At 39.9% G+C, this 23,829-nt stretch overlaps 1 protein-coding gene across 2 annotated transcripts in view; it reads right to left on the bottom strand.

Moving 5' to 3' along the window:
* Positions 1–23,829, bottom strand: part of LOC126191515 (F-box/WD repeat-containing protein 9-like) — a 116,447-nt gene that overhangs the window by 40,565 nt on the left and 52,053 nt on the right. For both annotated transcript variants that reach the window (XM_049932412.1, XM_049932413.1), the window contains exon 6: positions 10,483–10,774. In XM_049932412.1, coding sequence (XP_049788369.1) covers positions 10,483–10,774 — 292 coding nt within the window. The remainder of the gene's footprint in view (positions 1–10,482; positions 10,775–23,829) is intronic.

Here is a 23,829-nt window from a genome sequence, read left to right as displayed (position 1 = left end):
GGGCAGGGACTACTCAGGAGGACGTTGTTATCAGGAGAAAGAAAACAGCATGGAATGTCAGATCCCTTAATCGGGCTGGTAGGTTAGAAAATTTAAAAAGGGAAATGGATAGATTAAAGTTAGATATAGTGGGAATTAGTGAAGTTCAGTGGCAGGAGGAACAAGACTTTTGGTTAGGGGAATACAGGGTTATAAATACAAAATCGAATAGGGGTAATGCAGGAGCAGGTTTAATAATGAATAAAAAAAATAGGAGCGCAGGTAAGCTACTATGAACAGCATAGTGAACACATTATTGTAGCCAAGATAGACATGAAGCCCACACGTACCACAGTAGTACAAGTTCAAATGCCAATTATCTCTGAAGATAACAAAGAGATTGAAGAAATGTATGGCAAGATAAAAGAAATCATTCAGATAGTGAGGGGAGACAACAATTTAATAGTTGTGGGGGACTGGAATTCAATAGTAGGAAAAGGAAGAGAAGGAAAAGTAGTAGATGAATATGGAATGGGGCAAGGAATGAAAGAACAAGCCACCTGGTGGAATTTTGCACAGAGCATAACTTAATCATAGCTAACACTTGATTTAAGAATCACGAAAGAAGGTTGTACACGTGGAAGAGGCCTGGAGACACTGGAAGGTTTCAGATAGATTATATAATGGTAGGAACCAGGTTTTAAATGTTAAGACATTTCCAGCAGCAGATGTAGACTCTGACCACAATTTACTGGTTATGAACTGTAGACTAAAGCTGAAGAAACTGCAAAAAGGTGGGAATTTAAGGAGATGGGACCTGGATAAACTAAGAGAACAAGAGGTTTCAGAGAGAACATTAGGGACTGATGGACAAGAACGGGGGAAAGAAATACAGTAGAAGAAGAATGGGTGGCTTTGTGAGATGAAATAGTGAATGCAACCGAGGACCAAGTAGGTATAAAGACCAGGGCTAGTAGAAATTCTTGGGTAACAGGAGAGATATTGAATTTAATTAATGAAAGGACAATACACAAAAATGGAGATGACTGAAGAGAATCAATATTGCAGAAGTGCAACCCTTCCACAAATTGCTGCAGATTTCAGTCCTGGGCCATCAACAAGTGTCAGCATGCGATTCATTCAACGAAACATTATCGATATGGGCTTTTGGAGTCAAAAGCCCACCCGTGTACCCTTGATGGTTGCACGACACAAAGCTTTACGTATCGCCTGGGACCATCATCACTGATATTAGACTGTTGATGACTGGAAACATGTTGCCTCGTCGAATGTGTCTCGTTTCAAATTGTATCGAGCAGATGGATGTGTGCAGGTATGGAGACAATCTCCTGACTCCATGGACCCTGCATCTGAGCAGGGGACTGTTCAAGCTGGTGGAGGCTCTGTAATTGTGTGGGGCGTGTGCAGATGGAGTGATATGGGACCCCTGATACATCTAAATATGGCTCTGACAGGTGACACGTACGTAAGCATCCTGTCTGATCAACTGCATCCATTCATGTCCATTGTGCATGCTGACGGACTTGGGCAATTCCAGAAGGACAATGCGACACCCCACATGTCCGGAATTGCTACAGGGTGGCTCCAGGAACACTCTTCTGAGTTTAAACACCTCTACTGGCCACCAAACTTCCCAGACATGAACATTACTGAGCATATCTGCGATGCCTTGTGATGTGCTGTTCAGAAGAGATTTCCACCCCCTCGTATTCTTATGGTTTTATGGACAACCCTACAGGATTCATGGTGTCAATTACAATACTTCAGACATTAGTCAAGTCTCTGCCACATCGTGTTGTGGCACTTCTGTTTGCTCACGGAGGCCCTACTCGATATTAGGCAAGTGGACCAGTTTCTTTGGCTCTTTAGTGTAATATGTTTCTGCATATGAAATATAGTTAACATATCAAATTTTTCTTTAGACTTGGGTGGAGGTCTCTGTCTGTTACCAGTCTCAACAAAACTGATCTGATGTAGCACATTCATTTGTGATCACACCATGCTACTGATAAAACCAGAGTGTAATATCCACAACATTCCTCATATTTCATAAACTGTTTAAGATATCGAAATAAGATTTTGGCAGATGATAGTACGCAAACAGGAGAGTATTTTGCCATTTGGTTATTATGCAGAACTTCATTATCTACTGTGTTGTTTCACTCACTACATACTTTTTCGACGAAAGAATGTAGCATTTAGGGGCCATTGATAGCTGACAAAACGAGACGTTCCATGGGTTTTGGCACAATGTAAATGAAGACATTACACATTTATTTTGTACCAAGGCTGTGCTTTTTTGTAAGGTACTCACCTTACTTTTCCTCAGTTCCTCACTTAATTAACTTAATAAAGTACTGTTTCAGGATCCTCTCGCAACTGTGGCTACACAATATGTTAGTGAGGTGACACTATGTAGACTCTGCTGTATTTTGGCAAAAGAAGCAAATTTTAATATGGCAACAAAAAAAATGTGTAAATTTTACTCGAAATTCACCAATTTCTTTTTAGATACTAACCAAAGAAGAGGTGACAGATCATTTTGAATAGTCACCAAGCGAGTGTGGTTGTGAGCGTAGGCTTCAATTTGGAATGACACTTCCCCTCCAGTGCTTGGCATTTCCCCTACAGTGTCTGCCGACAGCCCCCACCCCTACTGCTCTCCCCACACTTGCCCTACCAATTGCGCATCTATCGGCTACGGTATTCTGTGTGGACTATACCAGATATAACTTTTTCTTTAAAGAATCCATTGCCCTTGTACAAAACAGATTCAGATGTCTGATTATTTTACAAATGAGTTACTGTGTTAAATATATGACATTAAATTTGGATTTTGTCATTAAGTATATAAATGAGAAAAATGCATTTTAAGCACAAGCAATTTTTTTGTGAACCTCAATGTTTATGATGTCATATCTCTTGAACTATGTTTCATACAATGATATAATTTTGCAGTTACATACAGTGATACATGGAGGTACTATCTGCAAAGTGTGTTGCAAATAGAGTTAGTAGTAAAGAAGTAATAAATTAAAATGTCATGCCTGATGAAGTTTTACTGTGAGCCATTTCAAGTAGTAGCTAGTTTTTCAAGTATCTAAATGTCTGTTACATTGTATCTCATGAACTACGTATTATACAATGATACAACTTTGCAGGGGCATTCTGTGGTATATGTAGATGCTCTCTGCAAACTTTGTGGTGAATAAAGTTGGTAGTAATGAAATAATAAATGTCTGATGAAGTTTTACTGCACAGTCATCAAAAATGTAGTAAGTGATAAACTTTTTATCTTTCATTTTTTATTTTTTTGTAATTTGGTCAATAATCACATGAAATATTCAAAATCAAATTTCTGTTACTCCTGGATGCCGTCAGACAGGTAACCTGCAACTGGTTCTGGGGTAGTCCCTTGAAATACAGGTCTGATTCTGAGGCCTGAGGAGGTCTTTGAAAATATCCGAAGTGGCAAATGTTTCATAAAAAAACAGATTGATCAGATGCATATCTTCTATTGAAACTGGATGATGAGTCCACTTGGACTATTTGAATACCAGATTAGCATTTGGCATAAGAAGTGTTCCTGCAATAAACCAGCAATTTGTGGAACAAAGGGCATATCTTGATGTACCAAATACACTCCTGGAAATGGAAAAAAGAACACATTGACACCGGTGTGTCAGACCCACCATACTTGCTCCGGACACTGCGAGAGGGCTGTACAAGCAATGATCACACGCACGGCACAGCGGACACACCAGGAACCGCGGTGTTGGCCGTCGAATGGCGCTAGCTGCGCAGCATTTGTGCACCGCCGCCGTCAGTGTCAGCCAGTTTGCCGTGGCATACGGAGCTCCATCGCAGTCTTTAACACTGGTAGCATGCCGTGACAGCGTGGACGTGAACCGTATATGCAGTTGACGGACTTTGAGCGAGGGCGTATAGTGGGCATGCGGGAGGCCGGGTGGACGTACCGCCGAATTGCTCAACATGTGGGGCGTGAGGTCTCCACAGTACATCGATGTTGTCGCCAGTGGTCGGCGGAAGGTGCACGTGCCCGTCGACCTGGGACCGGACCGCAGCGACGCACAGATGCACGCCAAGACCGTAGGATCCTACGCAGTGCCGTAGGGGACTGCACCGCCACTTCCCAGCAAATTAGGGACACTGTTGCTCCTGGGGTATCGGCGAGGACCATTCGCAACCGTCTCCATGAAGCTGGGCTACGGTCCCACACACCGTTAGGCCGTCTTCCGCTCACGCCCCAACATCGTGCAGCCCGCCTCCAGTGGTGTCGCGACAAGCGTGAATGGAGGGACGAATGGAGACGTGTCGTCTTCAGCGATGAGAGTCGCTTCTGCCTTGGTGCCAATGATGGTCGTATGCGTGTTTGGCGCAGTGGAGGTGAGCGCCACAATCAGGACTGCATACGACCGAGGCACACAGGGCCAACACCTGGCATCATGGTGTGGGGAGCGATCTCCTACACTGGCCGTACACCACTGGTGATTGTCGAGGGGACACTGAATAGTGCACGGTACCTCCAAACCGTCATCGAACCCATCGTTCTACCATTCCTAGACCGGCAAGGGAACTTGCTGTTCCAACAGGACAATGCACGTCCGCATGTATCCCGTGCCACCCAACGTGCTCTAGAAGGTGTAAGTCAAGTACCCTGGCCAGCAAGATCTCCGGATCTGTCCCCCATTGAGCATGTTTGGGACTGGATGAAGCGTCGTCTCACGCGGTCTGCACGTCCAGCACGAACGCTGGTCCAACTGAGGCGCCAGGTGGAAATGGCATGGCAAGCCGTTCCACAGGACTACATCCAGCATCTCTACGATCATCTCCATGGGAGAATAGCAGCCTGCATTGCTGCGAAAGGTGGATATACACTGTACTAGTGCCGACATTGTGCATGCTCTGTTGCCTGTGTCTATGTGCCTGTGGTTCTGTCAGTGTGATCATGTGATGTATCTGACCCCAGGAATGTGTCAATAAAGTTTCCCCTTCCTGGGACAATGAATTCACGGTGTTTTTATTTCAATTTCCAGGAGTGTACTTGCATAATGTAACTGTTATAGGTAAAAATGAATGAGCATATGAGGATTTTGGATATGCTTTTCAGACAACTAGAAGAAAATGGTTTCTGTTCCAATAGGAAAAAATGTGAATTCTTCTAGAACCAAGTGGAATAGCTGAGCTACATCACTGATGCAGGTGGACTCCAACCACCCTAAATGTGTGTCAAAGCAATAAAAACTCTCCCTTGTCCAAAGAATATTTAATGGGGAAAGTAAATTCATCAAAGGATATATTGAAATCACAAGACCACTGCATCAATTTTGAAAGAGAAATGCACAGTTCAAATGGATCAAGCAAGAAAAACTGCATTTTTGAAGACCTACAAGGAAAGGAATCTTGTGCACTTTGACTCAAGTCAAATTGTGGTATTAGCTACTGATGCATCATCATATGGAATCAGAGCAGAATTGTCTCATAAGTATTCAGATGAATCAGAGAAATCCACTATTGTTGGTACCAATGCTTCAAATGGACATTAGGGCAGATAAGGCCAGAGTGAAAAAGCAGCACTATCCATAAGAAACTTCACCAATATCTGTATGGAAGATCGTTTGAATTGATCACAAGTCACAAGACTCTGGTTTCAATATTCCATGCAAGCAAACAGCTGCCAGTAAAAACAGTTCAGAGACTATAAACATGGGCAATCACACTCATGTGATATAACTGTGAAATCTGAAACAGACCCACAGAAAAACATGACAATAATGATGGCTTTATCAAGGCCGCCTGCTGGTCCAGATGAAAAATTCAACTTGTCTCAAGAATTATGCTTGCAGAAATAGATCAATTCATTTGCAATTGATCGCAGACAATTTTGTGAAGTCATGAGCACTAAACATGATTGTACATTATGTGAAAAATGGATGGACAATCTATTAACCAACTGAAAAAAAAAAGCTTTGCAGCCTCATTTTTAAAAAACTATTGCGATTTGCACCAACCACAGCTTCTTAATTCTTCTGACAAATTTTACAATGGTTATTATACCCAAGACAGAAAAGTTATAAGACACTTCATTATGGACACTGGGGCATTGCAAAAATGAAACAAATGGCTAGAAGATATTGCTGGAGGCCAAAGATGAACAAAGAAATTGGTTCAAGTGTGAACTTTGTCAAATGGCAAAACTACATTCCAAAATAGATTTTAAAAACTGCCCCCAAGCAACAGAACCATGGGAAAAGATGTACACTGGTTACACTTGATCATTCTGGAAAGCACCATGGTTTGTAACTGTGGACGCATACTCACAGTTCCCATATATGTTTGACATTATGTCAACGACTACAGATGACCCAATAAAGGCAATTCAAAAAGTCTTTCCATAGAAGGGTAGTTTCTAACAATGGGACACAATTTGTATAAATGGAATTCAGAGATTTCTGTGGCAATAATGACACATGAGCTCCATTTAAGCACACTTCAAATGATGAAGCAGAAAGCTTAGTCACAAATTTCAAAAAATCCACGGAGAAGGCTTACTGAAGAGGAGGGAACAAGGAAGATGCTCTGTAGAAAATGCTGACGTTTTATCGCACAACTCCAAATCCAATAACCGGAAAATCACCTGCTGAACCACTTCACAACCATCAGCCAAGGATCACATTGTAACTTATCCTTCCATCAAAAGAGGAGGCAAGGCTAAAGAAGAGTTTGAAGTTCTACATTGGTTACCCATGAAACTGCCTCATGGAACTGTCAAAAGGCATCAAAATTAACTCTGAAAACACAGAATATTGAAGAATAGTGGGCAACACAGAACTGAAAATGAATGAACTTAATTCAATTGCTTCCTGATCCAGTAGTAGAACAGGATGAAACTGTATCCCTGGATAACACTTCATGCATCGAACCGGAAATTACAGAGACTGAGGTAAGACCAACAAAACTTATGAGATCAAAAATCATTTGTCAAAATGTGGTATTCTACAGCCCATTCTGCCATTAACTGGGGATGAAATGTTAGACCTGAACTTATCAACATTTTAACAGAATTTATAAGTGTTCATGTAAGTGCAATGATTGTCTGTTTTGTGTTCACTTTTTTATTTGTTGTGTGCACATAACATTCCATGTTAATATACCAGCAGCTTCAAGAATTACAACTAACATAGCCACTAACCAAAAGTCATATTTAGAATCCCATGACGTAAGACCATTCTTACCCCTGTTAAACAAACCCTTAAGCAATATTTGTTTTGTAAAAACCAACATTTGCCACTGATTCCAGCCAATTAAAAATGCAGCTTCCTCAAAGTCCAAGATCCACTTATTGTCTAGGTATCTGTCATTGCTACTAAATTACTTAGGAGCACCCTCTACATCACAACACAAAAGAGAAAATTTACATTGATCATGTGGAAATGGTGAGAAGGTATTTTTTTCACCTTTTTATCTAGTAAACTCAGTTTTCTGTTGTCATCATTTTGGAATTCATCTTTTGCATCACCATTATCTCCACATTGTACATCATCATCAGTTTTCAATGCTATTTTTTCTGTGTTGGATGAATAACAACAAATTTCAGTAGTCATTTCATTTTTTGTCCCATTATCTATACACAATATACTGCAGGTTGTTTCCAACTACACTTCTGAAAATTTCATTTTTTGTCCCATTATCTATACACAACATACTGCAGGTTGTTTCCAACTACACTTCTGAAAATTACTTTTCAATAAATGATTTCTTAGCTTCTTGTTCACCAGCATTTTATTGAAAAGTGGAACTAGGATATTCTGTAAAGCATTTCCAATTTTTTCTATCAGTTGAAACTGTTTCAAAAATTAACTCATGTAAAAATTTAGTGGCTATAGCCAGTGCAGAGATTGTATTTTAATCTACTTTTTTTATTTTACTTAACGCTGCCATTTCTAGATATTTTATCAACTTCCTTAAACTGGCAATACAGCTAACTTTTCACAGTATTCCAAAATCGATGTCATAGCTTCTCAAAATTAATGGGTAAGTAAACCTGTCCTTGACAGATCCAATTTGGCATTCCACACTAAAAACTTATTTTGTCTGATAGTTTTTTCTTTTTTCATTTATTTCTTCTGTCATCATTCCGCTAGCACTAATCATTATTAACACATGAATCTGCACCATATATTTAAAATCCACACAGTCACATACTACTACATCGCAGCTGGCAAACTAACTCTCAAGAAAACTCATAGTAAACATCACAGATGTACAGGCAAAAACAGCACCACATCATTCAGTTGATAACAGGAGAGTACTCAAAATGTGTAGGAAAAATGGTTCAAATTCCACACAAACTTCTTATTATTACCACAAATACAAACTCTAATGATTAACAGAACAAAAGAACAGACTAAGCAACTCACATGTTCTGCATGAATGTAGTTTCTTCCTGAAAAAATAAAATCTGTTCTGCTTCTCTGTTGTGTCACTTGTCTTGTCAGCAAGGAAACCTGTAAATCCGTCATTCGAATCCCACACAAGTAACATATAATGGGTGATTCAAAAAGAAAAAACAGATTTCAACTGTTAATTACAGACAAAATGCAAAAGATAGAAACACATTGCGCATATAACTGGATAGAGGAAGATTCAGTTTTGACACAGCTCCATTGTTGTTTGTTTGTAACAACATGGCAACTACACAGCAAGAGAAATGATTTTACAAGTTGGAATTTGCACGAAGTCAATCCACTGTTCAAATGCAAAGTGCACTCCGCCATTGACTCTGCAGGAAGCCAGCCGCCCCTGCAAAAGCAGATATATGACTGGCATACAAAATTCTTGGAAGCTGGTTGCTTATGAAAAGGGAAGAGCACTGGTTGGTCATTCATGTCTGCTGAAAATGTTGAGTGTATCTGAGATGCATTCATACAGAGCCCATGGAAGTCCACAAGATGGGCAGGCCAAGAACTTCAACTTCTTGTTCTGAAGCAACTTCTGCATATGAAGCCTTAAAAGTTGCAGTTACTGCAGCAACCCGGATCCTGGCAACCATAACAGAAGTTATGAAATTTGCAAAAGCAGATATATGACTGGCATACAAAATTCTTGGAAGCTGGTTGCTTATGAAAAGGGAAGAGCACTGGTTGGTCATTCATGTCTGCTGAAAATGTTGAGTGTATCTGAGATGCATTCATACAGAGCCCATGGAAGTCCACAAGATGGGCAGGCCAAGAACTTCAACTTCTTGTTCTGAAGCAACTTCTGCATATGAAGCCTTAAAAGTTGCAGTTATTGCAGCAACCCGGATCCTGGCAACCATAACAGAAGTTATGAAATTTGCATTTCAATTCTTCAGCATATGTCAGAGGATACTTTTTTCAAATGACTCATCTTTTCAGAAAAATTGACTTTTCATCTGTCATGTACAATAATCACCATAATGTAAGAATTTGGGGGTCACAAAATCCAGGCATCGTCATAGAACATAAGAGACTCACCGAAACTGAAAGTGGGGCAGCTCTACATGAAGGTACCAATAGCCCAGGAAGGCCGCCGACCGCGGGAATTCGCGCCGCCCCCATCCCGCCAGCCTACACGAGACTTCCAGAGCACCCTGGAAGACATCGAGGGACTGGAATAACTGGCATTCGCCGTGTCACAGGGCTCGTTGGTCTAGGGGTATGATTCCTGCTTAGGGTGCAGGAGGTCCCGGGTTCAAATCCGTGCCATCTGTGTTCACAAAGTTTATGGACCTTTCTTTTTTGGGGAGAAAACATGTGACAGGAATTTAATATCTGGACATGCTGCAAAATTGATTGTTTCTTCAATTTAACAACGATTCCAAAGATTTCATTTTAATGCACAAAGCACCCTGCCTCATTTCTCCTTGAAGTGCTGCGTTATCTTAAAAACACTATCCTACAGTGCTAGACTGACTGGAAGAGGTGGACAACAAGATCTTGTTCATTGCTTTTGGCCTCCCAGGTCACCAGGCCTCACACCTTGCTATTTTTTTCTATGGGGATACATAAAAGACAGTGTCTTTGTCCCACCTATGGCAGCTACTCTTCAAGAGCTGAGAAACTGAACTGTTGGAGCTGTCAGTTCAATAAGCAGCGGCCTGTTGATTTGTGGAATGAAATGGACTACCATTCTGATGTTTCTTGAGCAACACATCATGCTCATATTGAGTATATGGTATAGAGTCTATGCGAACATAAAACTTTGAACTTCACTCTACCCATGGACATGCACGATTCGTTTCAATTAGTTCGTCTGTAAATAACAATTGAAATCTGTTCTTTCTTTTTGAATCACCCTGTACACTAAATTTAAAAGGTTTGTAGTTTATAGACATCTCCTGGATGTGTAAGCCCTGGGAAAGCCTGAAATTTAAATCTCATATCCAGCAAATAGTACTCATTACTCAATCTGTTTTTATTGTAACATTCTCAGAATTACCTTGATTTGGCTGGACTCTGGAAAACATTCAGACAATGTAAGTTGGGCGAGGGGGCTGTCAGGACTGCGGAGATCAGTGGTAACTAAACGACCCTCTTCACTGGCAGAGACGAGAACATTCTCGCCCCAAGAAGCTAACCCGAGAGCAGCACGATGATGGGGCCGCAGCAGAGATGCAGGTCCATCTCCAGAACATCTGGTATCTACCAACGCCACATGACCTGTATACTGGCCACAGGCCAACACTGACGAATGAGTGATCTGTGTTAATGAGAGAACGGCTGCCTTCAACCTGTAACATCCATATCATATTTATTAATAGGAAAGCTATGAAGGAAAGATAACATAAGAAAATATATAAAGATAATTTCTTATTTTCTGAAAATCTCTCTTTTCATACACTAAAAGACATTTTGTAGCTGACGTTAAAGAGTTCCCGCACATTTCATCCAATAAAACAGAAATCAGACTTCTTAACAAAGAAGTAAGGAGGGCTGCTCATCACAGGGAGGCAGGAAAGGTAGTTTTGAATGTGGTCATGAAGCAAAATAATTTCTGGAACTTCCTGGCAGATTAAAACTGTGCTCAACTGGGACTCAAACCGGGACCTTTGCCTTTCTTGGGCAAGCGCTCTACTGACTGAATTACCCAAGCACGACTCACAGCCCATCCTCACAGCTGTACTTTTGCCAGTTCCTCATCTCCTACCCTTCCAATTTCACAGTAGTTCTCCTGTGAAAATTGCAGGACTAGCAATCCTGGAAGAAAGGATATTACAGAGACACAACGTAGCCACAGTTTGACGGCTGTTTCTGGCATGAATTTTTTACTGTGAAGTGAAGATTGTGCTGATATGAAACTTCCTGACAGATGAAAACTGTATGCTAGACCAGAAATCGAACCCATGTCCTTTGCCTTTCATGGGCAAGTGATCTACTAACTGAGCCGCCTGGGCATGACTCATAACCCATCCTCACAGCTTTACTTCCACCAATATCTCTTCTGCTACCTTCCAAACTTCCCCAAAGTTCATCCTGTGAAACTTGCAGGACTAGCACCTTTGGAAGAAAGGATATTGCAGAGATGTGGTACTGGCAGAAATAAAGCTGTGAGGATGTGTTGTGAGTCTTGCTTGGGAAACTCAGTCAATAGAGCACTGGCCTGTGCAAGACATGGTCCCACGTTTGAGTCCCAGTCCGGTACATAGTTTTAACCTGCCAGGAAGTTTCATATTAGTGCACACTCCACTGCAGAGGAAAAGTTTCATTCTGAAGGCCCTGTTTGGAAGGATCGAATGCTGCTGCCTCATCTCTATAAGCAAAGCTCCTTCAAACAGTAGTTTACTCCTGAAGAAGATGATGGAACAGCTGCTGAAAGCTCAAGAATTTTACTTTTAAATTATGAAGCTACAACACAAAAAGATTTTCTTTAGGAAGGTACTGTCTTACAACATGTGTAGGTACACAATGCAGTATCCACACAAACTGAATCAAGGGAGTTTTTACAATGATCTTTGGTATTTCCGTTTTTTGGGAAATGTAGTCAGGAATAGCTGCTCTCCCCCACACTCTAACCAAGAATCTACTGTTGCTTTGTTTTAAAATGGATTTTAGCTATCCTTCTATCCTTATTTAGTATACATACAATGGGCAATCATTTTAAACTTGGCAGAAAAGATCAACTAAACATGCTGCCTTTGTGGAAATTATTAATAATAAGTTATTTCTCCTCCCAATCAAAATAAATAAATAAATAAATAAAAAATAAAATAAAATAAAAATAAAAATAAATAAAAATAATCCTCCTCTAATGCAGAATTTAGGTTTCAGTTACTATATAAGTTCTGTTGTTTTGGTATGTCACAGTTTTGATAGATCTAGGTACAAAGGAAACCAATATCCTATCTTTAAGAGAACATCATTACAATGTCTAATCGCTACTAATAAAATTGATAAACTTAAAATTCTTCTATATATCAAACTTACAGTTATACCAACAACATGGAAAGGATAAATTGCTATTCACCATAAAGAGAAGGTGTTGAGTCACAGACAGGCACAATGAAAAAACTACTGAAATATTAATGCTTTCAGACAGTCCATTTGCAGTAGAAAACACACATATACCTCAACACAAGAACAGCTCACACACACATGTCCACTGTCTCAGGTCACTAGAACCAGGCTGTGACTGTGTCTGACCGAGCAGCAATCCCCAAATCTTACCTGCTTGTTGGCATGTTCTTCACAAAAAACACCTATTTTTGAAGTTATATTTTAGGCATGATTATACGAATCCACAGGACTTAGTCTTGCACTGAAAACTATCACTCTGTGATTGAAATCGATACGCAATTTAAAAAAATAAAATAGAAGTTTCAAATTTATATGACCAGTGCTGGAGTTTCCCTTCTTTACAATGCCCAGTCACATGTTTGTGAGGTGGGCTTGTGTGAATGTGTGTGTGTTTTCTACTGCAGAAGAACGACTGTTCGAAAGTTTTAATATTTTAGCAGTCTGTTTCATTGTGTCTGCCTGAGAGTCAACATCTCCTCTGTAAGGTGAATAGCAATTTATCCTTCTCATATTGCTGTTATTCCATCCAGACTTCCCACTGTTTGAAAACTTAGAGGTATGTCATTCAGAGCATATCAGAACACTCGCTTAAATCAGATGTAATTCGGAGTGTGTCACTACCAAATTTCCAATTATGTGATCAGTATTCTAGAACAAAGCACAAACTCTATGGAATATCAGTCATCAGCAAATGTCACACAGAATTTATCGCTTAGTGAACTGAATGTTAGGAAATATTTTTGAGCTAGTTGTCATTCAACTTATCAAAGAAAATCTTATAACTCTCACTATCTACTGTTCTCGTCTGGGAGATTTTAAGTAGTTCATGAATAAACTTGAGCTTTTCCTAAACAAAATAACAAAATGGAAGTGTGATATAATAAGCTCTGGAAACAGTGATATCCTCACCAAAAGTGACAAGAAGGATGCACTTCTGAATCTTATGAAAACATGCAATTTCCAAAACAAAGTAGACATCTCCATTAGAATTAGATCTAACTCACAAACAGTTTTGGATCAGGTTATTGTAAATAAGACCAAACTCTCCATAATAATGCAGAGTTCCGTGAATACCTAAACAAATACTAATGATCAATATAAATACTGATCAATTAAGTAACACCAGAACAGAAACCATTTGTAGATTTTTCAGTCAGGAGAATATCAACTTCTTCAACAACCTACTAAGTTGAGGAAAGTGGATAAATATTTTTGAAGTAGCAGACATAAATGAAAATTTTACCATAGTCATAGATTTGTTAAGTCACTATTCCCAAGCTGTTTTTTCTCTGAATATTGTAACTAGTAAAATAAAGGCCTGTATAAATAATTGGATCACAACAGGAATAAGGACCTCTTGCCTGAAAAAAAGAGATTTCTACACAAAATGTATACACAAAACACATGCAAGATGGCATTCGGTATTGAAGTGTGTACAAATCGTTCAGTGCAAACAAATTTCTCTGTGTCTGTAAAGTGCATATTATGTCCTAAAATTGTTCTTAAAGGAATCTGAATGAATTCTACATTTCAAAAATGGTACCATACAGTGTGTTTTGGTGATATTAATTTAAATTACTCAAATTGTGAGTGTGGCATGTTGGTGTGCAAGGGGCGCCAGTCCACAATTGAAATATTCACTAGTGGATGAACAGAAGGTGTATTGACTTCTCTATGGTCTGATGAGGAATTGTGTGAACAGTATTCTGAAATGCTTAAAAAATGATGCTAAGCTTTTGCTGCAATTTAGGTGGTGTTACTAATGACAACAGTCATGAACATGTTACATCAATGAAGCTAGTGTATTGTAAACAGGGTGAAAACATGTTTCTTTCAACAGTAAACAATCATGCCATGATGCAAAGTCTTCGTAGCAATTTAGACAGTATTACTAATGACAACAGTTGTGAACATGTTAGGTTAATGAAGTTAGTGCGTTGCAAACAGTGTGAAAACACTTATCATTCAGCAAGAAATAGTCACGCAATCTAAGCAGAAATGAGTGCAGGGAAATGTGAAATACCTACTGAACACAGAAGACTTCACACAATCATGTTCTTAAAAATACTGTGTTCAATAGATGGAGTGAACAGAAGACAGAGCTACCTTCAGGTACAGCAAACTTTACAAACAAACATGTGCAGATAAATATGAATTTCAATTCACAAATTTCCAGATTTAATGTAATGATGTGGCCTGATAGCCATGGGCATGGCCTTGCCAGAACCTCATATGGCGATTTTCATTTAAATGCTGCTTCCATTGTAAAACATTGGGCACCTTTGGAAAAATCACAAGAAACATTAATGCTGAAGATCTCTTCAGTTGGTTACAATGTACAGTAATTATTGGGGGTGCTAATGATGTGTAGAAAAACAAATTATTAAAAGCCATTAACAATTTGAAATAAATTCTGTACTCTACTAGGAGAGCATCAGTAATTTTCATTGGAAGTCCTCACGGACATGACCTTATAGCCACTTCTATTGTGAATGATGAAATCATCAAAGCCAATAGACAGTTTGAAACAAATTTGCAAAGCATTCCAGAACTCACATTTCTTACCTGTAGATTCCCTTTAGAGAGAACACTTTACACAACATGGTCTACATCTAAATATTAAGGGTAAAACATTACAATGCCATAAAATCTGAGACATCACAAATTCATTAGGAAGATACAAGGAGTGACCCCCATTACTCCCCCACATCCGACTCCCAGACAACAGCAGCTTCACTGCACTGCAAGCATCATCTTTAGAAGCAACAGGCCAGCTTACACCATTGTCACCAAAAACAACAGAATCAACTAAACCACATGAAGCAGTAAAAACCACCCGTCTGTCAAGCAAAAGAAGAGTGTCACCACCAGGTTACTATAAGGATTTATTACTGAAGCAGCAACCAAACATTGAGGTGAGCAGTGTGACATTTCCCAAGGACAATATATCACATGCAGTTTTTTACCAGAATGTTCAGGGTATAACCAGTAATATTACTGAATTTCAAGTTATGAATCTAAATATTCAGTCTATTTAAAAAGAAAGACGATGAGACTTACCAAACAAAAGCGCTGGCAGGTCGATAGACACACAAACAAACACAAACATACACACAAAAATCTAGCTTTCGCAACCAACGGTTGCCTCGTCAGGAAAGAGGGGAGGAGAAGGAAAGACAAAAGGATATGGGTTTTAAGGGAGAGGGTAAGGAGTCATTCCAATCCCGGGAGCGGAAAGACTTACCTTAGGGGGAAAAAAGGACAGGTATACACTCGCACACACACACATATCCATCCACACATACACAGACACAAGCAGACATTTGTAAAGGCAAAGATTTTGGGCAGAGATGTCAGTCGGGACGGAAGTACAGAGGCAAAGATGATGTTGAAAGACAGGTGAGGTATGAGCGGCGGCAGATTGAAATTAGAAATTGGAAATTAGCGGAGATTGAGGCCTGGCGGATAGCGAGAAGAGAGGATATGCTGAAGGGCAAGTTCCCATCTCCGGAGTTCTGACAGGTTGGTGTTAGTGGGAAGTATCCAGATAACCCGGACGGTGTAACACTGTGCCAAGATGTGCTGGTCGTGCACCAAGGCATGTTTAGCCACAGGGTGATCCTCATTACCAACAAACACTATGAAATCCCCAAACCACCTTCCCTACCCTCTGGCTCCTACCCCTGTAACCGCCCCCGGTGTAAAACCTGTCCCATGCACCCTCCCACCACCACCTATTCCAGTCCTGTAACCCGGAAGGTGTACACGATCAAAGGCAGAGCCACGTGTGAAAGCACCCACGTGATTTACCAACTGACCTGCCTACACTGTGAAGCGTTCTATGTGGGAATGACCAGCAACAAACTGTCCATTCGCATGAATGGACACAGGCAGACAGTGTTTGTTGGTAATGAGGATCACCCTGTGGCTAAACATGCCTTGGTGCACGACCAGCACATCTTGGCACAGTGTTACACCGTCCGGGTTATCTGGATACTTCCCACTAACACCAACCTGTCAGAACTCCGGAGATGGTAACTTGCCCTTCAGCATATCCTCTCTTCTCGCTATCCGCCAGGCCTCAATCTCCGCTAATTTCCAATTTCTAATTTCAATCTGCCGCCGCTCATACCTCACCTGTCTTTCAACATCATCTTTGCCTCTGTACTTCCGTCCCGACTGACATCTCTGCCCAAAATCTTTGCCTTTACAAATGTCTGCTTGTGTCTGTGTATGTGTGGATGGATATGTGTGTGTGTGCGAGTGTATACCTGTCCTTTTTTCCCCCTAAGGTAAGTCTTTCCGCTCCCGGGATTGGAATGACTCCTTACCCTCTCCCTTAAAACCCATATCCTTTTGTCTTTCCTTCTCCTCCCCTCTTTCCTGACGAGGCAACCGTTGGTTGCGAAAGCTAGATTTTTGTGTGTATGTTTGTGTTTGTTTGTGTGTCTATCGACCTGCCAGCGCTTTTGTTTGGTAAGTCTCATCATCTTTCTTTTTAAATATATTTTCCCACGTGGAATGTTTCCCTCTATTATATAAATATTCAGTCTCTAAGAAATAAATACCTTGAACTAGAAGTTGCTTTAGATGAGTTTAATACTGAGTGCTTGTGTCTTTCGGAGCATTGGTGTAGGGAATTTGAATTAAACAACATCATCATACACCCTTTTAGACTAGCTAGCTCTTACTGTAGGGAAAATGCCAGAAGTGGTGGTGTCTGTATTTATACAAAAACAGGGATAAAATTCAAAAGGAGAAGTGATATTGAAAAGTTAAGTGTAGAAAAGCATTTTGAAGCAGCTGCTATTGAGTTGTATGGTAAGCAAAGGAAAATGATAGTAATAATTGTGTACAGGTCACCATGTGGAGATGTAGATAATTTTTTTCAAAGCTAGAATTTATGTTAAACATTGGGTACAATGAAAAAGCTACTGTGCTTCTTTGTGGGGATTTTAACATAAATCTTATGTGCAATAATAAGGTTAAAGATAAATTTCTGAATATTTTACAGAGTTTTAACATGTTACCCCATGTAATAGGTCCTACCCGAATAACACACACATCACAGACCCTCATAGATAATATATTCTCAAACATAGATTCCAATGAAGGGGAGGTAAATAACACTGACCTTGGTTTATCTGATCACAATGCTCTTGTGCTTACCGTTCCCCCCAATGCCTGCGAAAAAAACATGTTGCCACACTTATAAAAGAATTTTTTCTAAAGAAAACTGCACACATTTTGTTAAGTGTCTAACCAATGAAAGCTGGACAGATGTAAAATCAGAATCAAGTGCAAATAATGCATATAATACCTTTTCTTCTATATTCATGTCACTATTTGAAATGTGTTTCCCTACGAAGTTAGTGAGCTCCAAGTCTTCAGAACAAAAAGCACATAAACCTTGGATAACTACAGGCATTAGGACTTCCAGTGTAACCATGAAAAGACTGAACCAAGAAATTAAAACTTGCTCAGATCCACAGTTTGTAGAATATGTAAAAACATACAGAAAAATATACCAAAAAGCAATAGCAAAGGCAAAGTTGCTATATAATGACAATTTAATCAGTAACTCAGACAACAAACCACAAACTATATGGGACATTGTGAGGAATGAAACTACTACCTTGGGAAAAGAGGAAGAAATAATACTCAAAAGCAGTGAAAACTGCAATATAGAAAAGAAGGAAATGGTGAACTATATTAATAATTATTTTTTAAATGTACCACATTCACTAAACTTAAACTTCACAAAACAAAAAATAATACATGCTCCAAGGGTTGCCTGCGGCATGAAAATTCCTTTAACAAATGAACAGGAAGTAATTAGAGTGATTAGAAGCATAAAACCAAAAATGGCAGCAGGTGTTGATGAAGTACTAGTTTCAATCATAATAAAGACTGCAGTGCAGATTGCAAAACCTTTAACCCATATTGCAAATTTATCCTTTAGTGAATGTGTGTTTCCTCAGCGACTGAAGATCTCAAAAGTGAGGCCACTATTTAAAAATGGAGACAGACATAAAATAGAAAACTACCATCCCATATAACTTCTTCCTGCTTCCTCCAAAATATTAGAGAAACTGATGAAATTGAGAGTAACTACACTCCTGGAAATTGAAATAAGAACACCATGAATTCATTGTCCCAGGAAGGGGAAACTTTATTGACACATTCCTGGGGTCAGATACATCACATGATCACACTGACAGAACCACAGGCACATAGACACAGGCAACAGAGCATGCACAATGTCGGCACTAGTACAGTGTATATCCACCTTTCGCAGCAATGCAGGCTGCTATTCTCCCATGGAGACGATCGTAGAGATGCTGGATGTAGTCCTGTGGAACGGCTTGCCATGCCATTTCCACCTGGCGCCTCAGTTGGACCAGCGTTCGTGCTGGACGTGCAGACCGCGTGAGACGACGCTTCATCCAGTCCCAAACATGCTCAATGGGGGACAGATCCGGAGATCTTGCTGGCCAGGGTAGTTGACTTACACCGTCTAGAGCACGTTGGGTGGCACGGGATACATGCGGACGTGCATTGTCCTGTTGGAACAGCAAGTTCCCTTGCCGGTCTAAGAATGGTAGAACGATGGGTTCGATGACGGTTTGGATGTACCGTGCACTATTCAGTGTCCCCTCGACGATCACCAGTGGTGTACGGCCAGTGTAGGAGATCGCTCCCCACACCATGATGCCGGGTGTTGGCCCTGTGTGCCTCGGTCGTATGCAGTCCTGATTGTGGCGCTCACCTGCACGGCGCCAAACACGCATACGACCATCATTGGCACCAAGGCAGAAGCGACTCTCATCGCTGAAGACGACACGTCTCCATTCGTCCCTCCATTCACGCCTGTCGCGACACCACTGGAGGCGGGCTCCACGATGTTGGGGCATGAGCGGAAGACGGCCTAACGGTGTGCGGGACCGTAGCCCAGCTTCATGGAGACGGTTGCGAATGGTCCTCGCCGATACCCCAGGAGCAACAGTGTCCCTAATTTGCTGGGAAGTGGCGGTGCGGTCCCCTACGGCACTGCGTAGGATCCTACGGTCTTGGCGTGCATCCGTGCGTCGCTGCGGTCCGGTCCCAGGTCGACGGGCACGTGCACCTTCCGCCGACCACTGGCGACAACATCGATGTACTGTGGAGACCTCACGCCCCACGTGTTGAGCAATTCAGCGGTACGTCCACCCGGCCTCCCGCATGCCCACTATACGCCCTCGCTCAAAGTCCGTCAACTGCACATACGGTTCACGTCCACGCTGTCGCGGCATGCTACCAGTGTTAAAGACTGCGATGGAGCTCCGTATGCCACGGCAAACTGGCTGACACTGACGGCGGCGGTGCACAAATGCTGCGCAGCTAGCGCCATTCGACGGCCAACACCGCGGTTCCTGGTGTGTCCGCTATGCGTGCGTGTGATCATTGCTTGTACAGCCCTCTCGCAGTGTCCGGAGCAAGTATGGTGGGTCTGACACACCGGTGTCAATGTGTTCTTTTTTCCATTTCCAGGAGTGTAGTTACCTAGACAATAATAAACTTTGGAATAGTAATAAACATGGTTTTTGTGCAAAACGAAGCACAGAAACTGCAGTCATAGACTACACCCAAGAAATAATTAAAAATTTGGAGAAAAACAAAAGTATAGCAGGAATCAATTTAGATCTATCTAAAGCTTTTGATACGGTCTGCTATGAAATCCTCCTTGATAAGCTGGAAGCAGTAGGTATTAGAGGAAGAGTTAAAATGTGGTTTGAGTCATATCTCGAAAACAGATCTCAGATTATAGAGCTCATCACTGTAAATTCAAATCAAAAAATAAGGTTAGTTTCAGAAGCAAAAGAAGTTCCTTTAGGAGTACCCCAGGGCAGCATCTTAGGGCCACTACTCTTTCTCATATATGTCAATGATTTACAGTTACAATATGATACAGCCAAACTTGTAGTATATGCAGATGACACAAGTCTAACAGTGAGCGACTTTAAAAACTCGTTACAGTCAACTACTGACAAAATCCTAAAAAGTATTGAGACTTGGTTTGGTGCAAATAAACTTACACTCAATGCAAAGAAAACAAATTACATACAGTTTGGTAAAATGATTCAGGGCGAAGACGTTAATCTAGAACTGGATGACAGACTAATAAAGAGAGTGCATTTTCCAAAAGTGTCAGGAATGCATATAGATGAAGCTATGAATTAGATACACCATGTAAAATTTCTTACATACAGACTTAACTCAGCCTGCTTTGCACTGAGAGTTATTGCAAATGTTTGCACTCTAGAAGGCATCAGAATGGCATACTTTGGGTACTTTCATTCAATTGCCTCATTTGGAATAGTGTTCTGGGACAGATCAAAATTGAATTTGAAAGACATTTTTATTTTACAAAAACGGGCTGTTCGAATAATTACCCACAGTCCGACACAAGCTCACTGCAGACCTCTTTTCAAAAAGTTAGGAATATTTACTCTGCCATCAGTCTATATACTTAAATGTGTACTCTTAACCAAAGCTAATCTAAGCCATCTCCACACAAATGCAGACTGTCACAACTATAACACAAGGAACAAGAATGATCTCCACATAGAACAAGTGAGAAGAACATGAACTTAGAAGTATGTAAGCCACATGGGCATTAAGCTCTATAATGCACTGCCTCAGTACATTAAAGATTTAAAGGACAATACAAATTTTAAATTGGAACTTAGAAAATTTTTAATTGATAAATGTTGCTACTCAATAAATGAATATCTTGAAGACCAGGAAAATGACTTTACAAACTAATCTCCAAAATTTTCTATCTTTGTTTGTTTCAGCTTTTATTATACTTTACCATCTATAATACTAGTTTTTTTATTGTTACTGAGAAACAAATTACTATAAACCATTTATGTGGAAAGAAACTGTAAGTTTGCTGTCATTTATTATAGACAATTTCATTTTGTACATTCTATATTTTAATTTCAGTGTATGAAAAATCCAATTGTAGACAATTTCATTTTGTATATTCTATATTGTTAATTTCTATGTATGACAAGTCCAATATCGTTTGTACAATGACACGGATGCTAAATAAATAAAATAAAATAAATATCCACATAATTTATCACCCACTGTCCACGAACACACAAAACTCGGAAAGACCTCTAAAACGACAGTTGATCAAATATTTTTAGACTTGCAAACATTTGATCATAATGTAGAAGTGACTGATACTGGATTCTCGGATAATGAAGCAACAAAATTTAGTGTAAATAATATACACAACACAAATTTTAGGAAAAGTGACAAGATATATAAATGAGGACAACATTACGATTTTTAATTCATTGTTAAAAAATTCAATCGGGGATTTACATAAATGTGACAATGCAGATACGAAGTTTGAGTCATTTTTAGCTCATCAGAGGCTAACTATGAAATTGCATTCCCTCTTAAGAAAATTAAAGCAAAAACCAGGACTAACACTTGAATAACACAGAGGATAAGATAATCTTTGGAGCAACTTAGAAAGTTAATTAAAACAGCTAGGCCAAATCCAGCTCTGAAACAGTGTGTAAACTGTCACAGAAAGGTGTACAAGAAAGTTGTTACAGCAGCAAGAAAATTAAACAATGATTCATATATCAAAAGAAACAAGGGTAACAAAGAAATGAAATCAATGTGATAACTGGGTTGCCGCAAGTGAAACTCCCTGACATTTCCCTGATTTCCACACAAGTTTCAGCATTTTTTTCCTGACAAATTTTGAGCTCTCAAGTGTAAGTAAATACATAAGCTGGGGAAAAAAGAAATGCATTTTTTAACGTGTGAGCAAAAATCTTAAGTACTAACATCAACATCTTTTGTAATGAACAGTTTTTAGGTGGAGAAAGCAAGCCAAATGGTATACATGATTCATTAAGACCATTGGTGTTATTTTATTTTGATAAAGTGAAACATATTTGGTGACAAAAATATGCATTTCGTTGGAGTCGCAAGACAGATTTAAAATACCTTCACTGCTTTCAGAAATAACGTCAGAAAAAAATAGGCCTCTTGAAAGAAATGTGTAAGGTGGGGAAGAATTGTGTAAACCAGCACTATAGGTGACTGCCAATAAAATGTTGGTTCTACTATGTACGTTATTGTCGGTTATTACCCACTGTGTTATGTCTATTATTCTACAGATTTTGTGTGATTTTTCTTTCAAGAAATACACGAGTACACAGCATACAAACTGCCAGCGACTGCTGCAATTTTCTTCTTTTTATTGTTCATGCTTTCTTATATATAAACTACTTTTGAAGTGCCAAAATGTACTAGAATAAATAAAATGTCTTTATAACACCACACTGTACCATGTACTTGCAGTGACATGGTCACAATTCCTCAAATCCATCGGCCATGGCCTCTGGCCTGCCAAGGAGCACCACAGTCCTGGGTCCTAAGATAAACCATGAAAATCCACCTCATTACACCACACACAGACAGACCCAGCCTGCAGGCAGATTGGTGAGACTAGATCTGACAGGCACATTTGTGAGAAACTATGGGCTTCAGATTGGCAGGCCCATCTGTTACAGAGACCCACAGAAATGGCCTGCAGTTTTGGCCCTTTGTTTGAAGTTCACTTGTGTGGCCAGCTATTCACGTGCCACAGACACCATGTTGATCAAATGAAACAGCGGTGATCACTCACGCGACAGATAACTTGCGCAATACTCTGAGAATCAATACCAATGAGGATAGGTGGCAATTCACCATAAAAATGATCACTGAGCCACAGACAGGCATTTGATGTTTTTGATCATAAACTGCACATTTTTAAAAATGAGCTTAAGAAAATGCTAATAAGTGAAAGCTTTTACAGTGTTGATGAGTACATAAATTTATTGAATTTGAGAATGTCCAAACGTTGCCATGTGTCACTGGATACAATGTAAAGTTAAAATTTGTTTGGTTTATGTAGTTCATTATCTGTATGATTTGTATATAGACATTATTATTTAAGTTTTTTTGTATCAACATATGACAAGTCCTATATCATTGTGTGTAATAAAATAGATGATCAATAAATATAGCTGATATAACAGGGATAAGGACCTCCTATCTGAAAAAAAACTTCTACATCAAATGTATAAACAGACCAAGGCATCAACAGAGCTACACAATTACTACAAAACATAGCAAAAACATAGTTCTAAGACTTGCTAAAGAAATGGACAAACAGTGACTATGTAAATAACACACCAAAGTAAAAGCCATGTGG

The sequence above is a fragment of the Schistocerca cancellata genome, chromosome 6, assembly GCF_023864275.1.
Source record: "Schistocerca cancellata isolate TAMUIC-IGC-003103 chromosome 6, iqSchCanc2.1, whole genome shotgun sequence".
NCBI lineage: Eukaryota > Metazoa > Arthropoda > Insecta > Orthoptera > Acrididae > Schistocerca > Schistocerca cancellata.
The sequence above is the reverse complement of the archived record's forward strand: the minus strand, read 5'-3'. Positions and strand labels throughout refer to the sequence as shown.